General features: G+C 43.4%; 1 protein-coding gene across 4 annotated transcripts in view; it reads right to left on the bottom strand.

Annotated features, from left to right (window-relative positions):
* The window catches only part of Fbn1 (fibrillin 1), a 222,372-nt gene extending 218,174 nt beyond the window's left edge, over positions 1–4,198 (bottom strand). Inside the window, exons 1-2 of one of the 4 annotated variants that reach the window (XM_078049643.1) lie at positions 4,030–4,198; positions 2,567–2,911 (exon numbers count right to left, since the gene is read on the bottom strand). In XM_078049643.1, the coding sequence (XP_077905769.1) occupies positions 2,567–2,730 (164 nt within the window). In that variant the 5' untranslated portion in view covers positions 2,731–2,911; positions 4,030–4,198. Of the gene's footprint in view, positions 1–2,566; positions 2,912–3,424; positions 3,442–3,532; positions 3,699–4,029 lie in introns of those variants that run through there. The other 3 variants (XM_078049640.1, XM_078049641.1, XM_078049642.1) reach the window with 3 other exon arrangements.
* Positions 4,199–8,741: the final 4,543 nt, after the last annotated feature.

The following is an 8,741-nucleotide window of genomic DNA, read 5'->3' as shown; positions in this document are numbered from 1 at the left end:
CAGCGGGACATGGTTAAAAGACTCATTCATGTGAGACTCTAATGGCAATAAGTAGAGAATAAATTTCAAATGCAGTTCAAATTTAACATCAGAATGGGTGTTTGTTTAAAATCTATGGGAAAAACTTTGATACAGCAATTCTACTTTTATAACTTTATACAACATATAAACTTGTGCATATACACATAGGTATATATATAAAAATGTTAGTAACAGCAAAATATTTAATATAATCTAAACAGCCATCATTAGTGAACTGTTCCAGCCACATCATGGAATTCTATACACCAAGAAAACACATAGGTTAGATTCATATGACTTAATGGATAACTACACTAGAAATACATAAAAAGTAAACAAAGTTCAGAACATTATGTATAGTATATTCCATGTACTAAAAGTGATGTATGCATATGTACATATATTTATGTATATATAATATACATATGTGTATATACATATATTTATGTGTATATATACATGCTTATTTCTGGAAAATACATAAGAAAATGGCCTCTGAAAGTCAGGAGAGAAGTACTTTTAATTATATATTCTTCAAAATTATTATTTTGAACCCGCAAATATAGATAGGCAACTTTATAGATAACATGGCAAACAAAAGCACTCAGAATTACTAATCTGTTCATAATATGTTTTAGGAAGACCTTATAAATAATTTGCAATAGTATTGATATATTAGTGATCCATTAGTGCAATGATACATTAGTGATCAAATCTGTGAGAAGTACAAAGAGTGATTTCTTTGGTGATTTAAAAAATTAACTAGAAAAATCAACAGAAATAAGTGCTGGTGTGAGTAAAGTGTGGCATCCTGTTAAGCAACAAAGAAAAGCTTAGTTTCTGTTTTTGCATGGGGTCTGTGCCTCCCAAGGAAATACTAGGGTCAGTGACAGCACATGGAGATGAGACAAATGTCTGGCCAGACCTAATGTCTCCCCACAGATTTTTATCCACAGAACTGAACTCCAACTTCCTCTGTCTATATGCATAGAAGCAATGTCATCAAGAATAGTTATTATGATAATACTGTATAACAGAAATATACTTTTGAGGGGGAAATGAGAGATTAAATGAAGCTCTTTAGAGAACACATGAAAAGTAAAGTTTCGGTCCATCTATTGAACTTATCATATGGCTGGCATACAGGGCAAAAATGTCTGTCGCCTGATCAGGATCAGCAAATTTCATTTCCAGTATTGGTGGAATCCTGGGTTTATTTCCCACAACAGCCAAGACAGAAACTGAATTAATCGTGACTACTTTCTGGGGTTAGAAAATCACACACATTTCACTGCTGTTTACATACTCAGCTCTCACAAGCATCTTGTCCTTAGTCCAGACTAGGACTCAAAAACTGGTCTGCTCCATTCACCACACATCTTCTTCTCATACCTGGACTATGAAAACACAAACTTCACTACATACACATAACTGAAACAGCCCATAGCAAAAAAAAAAAAAAAACAGTATCCAGTGGGCACCTTCACTTGGTCATACAAGGCCATATAATAAAGCTACACAACATTCAAGAAAAGAGCATCAGTGAGAATTATAAAAATTTATTTTTAAAAAACTGTATGTTTACTGCCTGAGTTCATTTAAAAGGATCTTCCAAGTAGATAAAAGGGATCATTTATAATCCATCCTACTATTTCTATGCAGGCTTGAACTTGATCTCAGAAAGTGACTTCTCTTTTGATCTAAAAAATCTTAAAGTGTATTCATTCACACCCTCCTTCCATTCAGGGAATTGACAACCAACACTTAGTTCAACCTACCTAATTTAAACTTTCCTGCTGAACTATTTTCTATAAGAGGAGCATTTAAAGCCAGTGAAATAATGCTGCATGCAGGTAACACATACACCACTAGTTTGAAACACACACCAGCCACAGCGACATAACTGCAGCAGTGACATGGAAAGCTCAGCACAACCCAACCACAAGTGCTCAGAAACACTTGTCCAGCTTTGCTTCCAGTGTTGATATTTGAGGGGGTGTATACCCCCAGGAAACTCAGTCCCCAATCTTAATAAGCATAATTTCCGGAGGGCCAGCTATTAACCATGCATCTTCTCTGTCATTGGAATGTTTTCCTATCTTTGCTCCCTTACAAAAAGAGTATCTGCAAAGACCCCCACAAGCAAACTACTTTGCCCTAAACACAACCGGAATTACCGAATTACCGTTGAAGGGAAAGGAACGAGCTTCTCCTTTTCTCTCAGTCACAGCTCCTCCCCTTTTTCCTCAAGGAACCCTTCTCGCCTCCCAAAATCTGCCTCAACAATGGCCCAAGATTCCTTTTAACCAAGACCCCTCTGCTGGGGCCAGAATCTTTCAGGAGCCAGAGCAAGGTGGCTTAGCTCCTAAGGCGGTGAAGAATGTGTAACCTTAGGACCTCCAAGGTGTCCCCGGGAGATCTTGCTAAGGATCCTTCCACTGTGGCACTGTGGAGAATTGACCCGGTCAGTTGCTCTAGATCTTAAACTCAACTCGGGAGAGGGGGAAGGGAGACCCACACCAAAGAAGCTGACCCGTTACATTACCCCTTAAGCGCGTCGAGTCCTCCGCCGCCTCGCCTCTTGGCCCGGGTGGCTCTGGTTTCCTTCACGTTTCCAGCCTCCAAATTGGCATCCGCCCCATGGCTCGTGTAGGACGCTAAGAGCACGGTAAATCCCAGGGCGATCTCCAGCAGCCCCTCTCGCCGCATGATGCCGAGCGGCCGCCGGCTCCCGCCTCCTCCTGCCGCACCCGAGGCTGTGTCTCGAGTAGCCTCTGCGCCCTTAAGCGCACCGCGCCGCCGGGGTCCCGCTGTCCCGCCGCCTGTCCCCGGGGCTGGGCTCCTCCCGCCTTCCTCAGGCGCTGCTCCCACTTCAGGAGGCCCCTGCCAGCTGCAACAGAAACAAATCCCCGAAGTGGGGAAGAGATTCAGGGCATCGGGATGCTAAAGCCTCGCGGTCCCCATTCCGGAGCCCAACCCGCGCTCCGCCTGCGCGTGGCGCAGTTAATTTGGGTAAGTGAAGACCGTTTGGTCCACATCTGGCTGAAAAGCCCAGGCCCCCGGAGGCAGCGGCTCCAGCGGACCCCTCGGCCTCCTCTGCTCCGGCTGACTAGCGCGGCACAAAGTACCCACGCCCGAAACGGTCGTAAGCCCCGGGGCGAGCTTGCTGCGTTTAGTTTTTAAAAGCACGAGTTGCGCGCGTTGCGCTCTCTGAACGCCCCAGCTCCTTAGCCCGTCCTCTCCGCCAAGTCGCGGGACTGGAAACCCGTCCCGCCGGCTGCGGAGGCTACCACCGCCCCCAGAGCAACTGACGCCGAGCCCGGCACCAGGCGCCCCGGGCCAGGAAGCTGTCAGGCAGGAGAGAGCCAGCGCCAGCTGTGAATGTTCCGGGACAGCCCCTCACCCCTGTCCCTGTCCCTGCCCTCGGCGCGGCGCAAACGCAAAGCCTCCGTGGCTGGATCCCCAGCCCTGGTGGCCGCCCGACCCCTGTCGGGACCTCGGCTGCACCCACTGGAGAAGCTTCGGCTCCGACTCGGAAGCGGCGGCGGCGGTGACTGCTCCTCGGACCTGGCCCCAGCAGCCGCTGCTGCGCTGCGCTGCGCTCCGCCCGCAGCTGTCCCAGCTGTGGCCGCCTGTCCGCCTGTGGCACCCACAGTCTGCCCCGGCTCCCGCGGCCCCCTCCTTTCCCCACCTCTTCAAGTATCGTCAGAGCAGCGGTTTCTCGCGAGAGAAATACTTTTTTTTAAAAAAAAAAAAAAAAAGGAAAGAAAGAAAGAAAGAAAATGACACCCCCTCCTACATCCCCCTCATCACCACCCCACCCCCCAGCCCCATCCATCCTCCCTTTCCACTCCCCTTTGCCAGCCACCGCCTCGGCGCGGGGCCTCCCTCACTCGCTGGATTAGTGCAGTGGGAGGAGGCAGAGGTGAACGGGTCCTGCCTGGCCTGGGACTTTTCGTTTTGGGGTGGGGAGGAGAGAGAATGGGAAGAAGTGGAGTAGCGGTTTACCCTGTTCTGTGGTTGAGAGGTCTGGACCCGAGATTAACCTCTCCCGTGATCAGGAAGCCAGTCGGCGCGGAAAGCTGTGCCACCTGCACCAAGAATGCACGCTGAAGACCGCAGCCCGGAGGCGCGGGAGGCCCTGGCCGGAGAGGAGACCCATCCTGCCTGCCCGAGCGTCTCGGCGCCGCCTCCTCTGCGCCTCTTGGATCCAGCATTGAGCAGAGGCAGGAGGCCGGACAGGCAGGGCACATCACAGGCCTGGGCCATTGCAGGGACTGAGTGCGGGCGGGGAAGGGGATTCTGCTGCGACCATTTGCTGTGGGGTGTACAGAGCCCACTGGAGGAGTGGTTTTTCTGAGACTCAGTTCAAGCCACGCACCCAGGCTAAATCCAAAATGCTTGGAAGAGTCTGAGCCGGATACGGAATCAGGGGCCTGTGAATACGGGGATTTGGAATGGGGGCAATGAAGAAATAGTCCCCTCACCCAGCCCATAGTTTAGACTAAGATTTGTTTGCATGGATGATTTCTTTTACGTGTACACACACACACACACACACACAGAGAGAGAGAGAGAGAGAGAGAGAGAGAGAGAGAGAGAGAGAGAGAGAGAGCTGCTTGTCAAGCATATGCAAGGTGCAATGAATACAATGATTCCAGAGCTCATAGTATTTATGGCGTCCTTAGAAAATTCAGTATTGCCTGCACCTATAGAAGTTAGGGAAATTAGGGAATCCAAATTGGACCCTAGCTCTGGAACTGAAGTGCCCCAGTTACAACTACCAGCTCTCAAGACAAGAATAAGAGTTCACCACAAACAGGAACCCAAAGTATGCATCTTTTAAAGGGAATTTTCCTTTTTTGCAATAGTTTGTGCCCAGGGGCTTATGAAAGTTACTCAACTTCTTTCTAATTACAAGCTGGACCACACAGACTTATAATAGTGATGATGAACACGTTCAAAGTGTTGAACATATATTAAAGTCATAGTCTTTTAAGTATGTTGTCTAACTTAATCCTTACCTGGAAAAATTCTCTTCACGAATCCATGAATTAAAGCCTTGGTCACACAACCTCACTTGAGTAAAGTAGGTCATTCATTCAAGATGTGTTTTTTGAGCACCAATTTTCTACCACATGGTGCATGGAGGACCCAGACTTACTGGTAAGCAAAACAGAAATTTTCTCTCCTCACACAACAAGTAACCTACAGGGAAAGGCAAACTTGAAACAAATAATGACTCAATTGTACTTGCTTGCTTGGAGGATATATAACAGGGTGACTTGACCTAGGTTAGGGTTGATGGAGGAAACAACATTTAACTCAAATCTAAAACATGACTAGCCTTAACATGTAGAGAGGGTAGTGGTTCTTAATCCTGGCTACACAGTAGAATGACCTGAGGAGTTTTGTTTTGTTTTGTTTTGTTTTGTTTTGTTTTGTTTTGTTTTGTTTAAATCCAATACCAGAACCCCAAACCAGAGATTCTGGAGTAGAGCCTTGACAGGGATATTTATGAAAGCTCCCTAAATGGAGAGGTAAGGAAGTTATTTAGGATAGGAAGAGGGTCTAAGCAGAAGAACTAGAGAGAAAGGGCTGCTAGAGATCCAGGACGGCCCTATCCTGACCTCCAGAGTTTTCTGGACTGTTTTATACCTTACATAGAATGTGGAAATCCCACCTTCTTTCCCTGTACTCCAGCAGCATGCCAGACACCACATGCCCCTCTTACACTCTCCCATCCAGTGACACGTTGGACAGGACAGCAGCAGCCAAACGCAGGGCTTTTATAAGGCTTTGGCCCAGGAAGCAAAGAGCAAACTCTGGTGCTCCTTAAGTTCCTCCTCCCAGCATTTCCAGACATCTCTATTATTCCCAACTCAACCCTATACTGTCCTCCAGGGGTTCACCTCCAAGGGAGAAATTTAGATTAAATGCTTTTATCTGACCTTTGGTTTCCATCTTTCTCTTTTTTCATTGGCCCCCTTCCTCCAGTAGAGGAAAGACTCTTTAATTCTCTTCATATTGGTAAGGAACTTTAGGGCATATATTTCACTCTTTGAGAAATTCAACCATAATAGTGGAAGCTCTGAGGGGGGAGTGGGGAGGATAACTTAATTGATTACTGAAAAGAAAATACATTTTTTTTAAATATGTAAGAAATAGCCACATTTTCTGGGCAGGTAATCATCACACTATTTGCAACAAAATTCAATAACCGATAATGAAAACGCTCATCTTTGCAATAGGAGTTTCAAGATGCACTTCTCTTTAAATTTAGCACAGTTCATAGCACTGTTTGCAAAATAAGTCTTTGAGCTATAATTCCCTTGTCCCACCTTTTCATTTCAAGCAAATTTGTTATGCTAAGAAAATCTATTTAACTTTCTCCTTGTTTAGAAGATACAGCTTATGCTAGTCTCTCTTGTTCAGATTTAATGCATTTATTAACAGAATAATTTACTTAGAAATTAATAATGACACATAATTATAGTATTCCTATTATGCATTACACACTATGTTAGGTACTAACAATTAGAATATTTATTCTATTGTTAGAGTGAACTATATATTTTTTTCCTGCACTCAAGCTACTTATTGTCCTTACCTATACTGTAGATTTTTAAGGACAAGGTTACATTTCTTTTTTAAAAATATTTTTAGATGTTGATGGAGCTTTATTTTATTTGTTTATTTATTTATTTATTTATTTATATGTAGTACTGAGAATTGACCCAAGTGGGGTCAATTTGCTAGGCAAGCACTCCACCACTGAGCCACAACTCCATCTCTGCATATCTTATTCACAGAAACTTGCACAGTGTCCTAAAAACTATAGCAAAAGACAAATAGTTTATTGACTAATCAATTGGAATATGGCATTTGAGCTTCAAACCCACTCTCATATCTTTTTATCTCTTCAGGGTGATGCCATTTAGGTTAATCAATTCCAGCCATGTTGGTCTTTCTGTCATTCCTCTCAGCATTTAAATTCAAAGGATCCTATTGACCTACATATTTCAGAGAACCTGCCCATGATCCTGAATAATGGAGGATAATGGACCATTTTATGTGGATGGTCCCAACGAGAATGCATGCCACAGGAAAGGAGTTGCTGTGTATATGGAGTTTGGTTATACGCCAAAAATGGGAATTATTGATGTGGACACACACAAAAGTCTTCAGATGTCTATAACATTATCTCACAAATTTTTGATTATGTTTAGAACGTATTGAGATAAAGCATTTTCAAGTGCATAAGAAATATATTAAATTCAGCTCCCGAGATCTAACATTACAAATTAAAGCATGACTTCACAGAAAGAGTTAACTAAACTCTCACACAGCTCCAATTCCCCACATTGAGGGTAGATCACTCATGATGTAATTAGCTATATTATCAAAAACTAACTTTTGACTCTTAGTATTATAGAATTTTGTATATATATATATATATATATATATATATATATATATATATATATATGTGTGTGTGTGTGTCTGCTGTCAGATCATACCTAATTACAGGCATGTGGAGAAAAATAATAGCTTCACATACATAATATTGTTCAATTTTCACCACAATTTTACAGTATATTGAAAACTAGATTTACAATATTTCTTATCTTCTTCCATCAAGGGTCTATTTCCAAACCCTTTATATCTGAGTTTGCTTTATGTCTTTCTTTGACCTATAGATTATGGTGGAGTGACACTGTATGACTTTAAGACTAGGCCTTACGAGACCTTGCAGCTTCTTCTTTCACTCCATTAGATGTTGCTCTTCTTAGATGGCCATGCTGTCAAGATGTCCAAGGTAAAAAGCTAAGTGAAGAGAGCCCCAGATGTCCCAGCTCAGTCAAGACTTTCACCAAGTCTCCAGCTACACATAGCTACATGTGCAAGCCCAGAAGAGCAACAGAACTAACCAATCAATCCGCAAAATAAATATATTGTTGTGGCTTTATGCCACTCAGTTATTAGAGTGGTTCCATACAGCAGGAGTATATAACTATTCCAAATTTTATGACAGAAAAAAATTGTCACAACAAATAACAATTGTTACAGATGAATAAACTCACATTCAGAAGGGTTAATAAATTTGTTCAGATTTACAAAATCAGAGGGAGAGGCAGGTTTGGAACTTTTATTTCATCACTGCTACCTCATCTGTGGCCACAAAATCTAAGCCAAGGTCTAGGGTAGATGTAGCTTGGAGCTACTCCCAGTATCTGCAACACTTTTGCTTCCTTCTTCAGGAAAGATACAATTTTGTCCCTCGAGCCTCATTGTGATCTAAATCTGTATTCTATCCTACTTAGGAGTTCCATTTATTTCATGTTGCAGTCACCACACTCTCCCCAGGGATCACAAGAGCCTCCATAGTCAACTTACCTGCCTCTCTCCTACAGTTTCTAGTTCCCAATCAAGTTCTTGTCTGGAAGGACAATTCTTCATACACAGCAGGTGCTCAATAAATATTAGATGAATGAACAAATGAATAAATAAATTTCCTATCTAGATGGTGACACGATGAGAACTATAAAATCTCACCCCGTTCTTCTTTCTCATCCTCTGTGCTCTGTGTAAAAGGAAGACCTACAACTACCCAACCACTCACAAAGCCTTAGTGTGTGGTATTGCCCAATAGCACTTCAGTTGTCCCATTATTCCCTTCTTTAGGGTAATAGGAATGGGCAGATCTCAGCTGTGAGGAC

Source organism: Ictidomys tridecemlineatus, chromosome 5, assembly GCF_052094955.1.
Source record: "Ictidomys tridecemlineatus isolate mIctTri1 chromosome 5, mIctTri1.hap1, whole genome shotgun sequence".
Taxonomy (NCBI): domain Eukaryota; kingdom Metazoa; phylum Chordata; class Mammalia; order Rodentia; family Sciuridae; genus Ictidomys; species Ictidomys tridecemlineatus.
The sequence above is the reverse complement of the archived record's forward strand: the minus strand, read 5'-3'. Positions and strand labels throughout refer to the sequence as shown.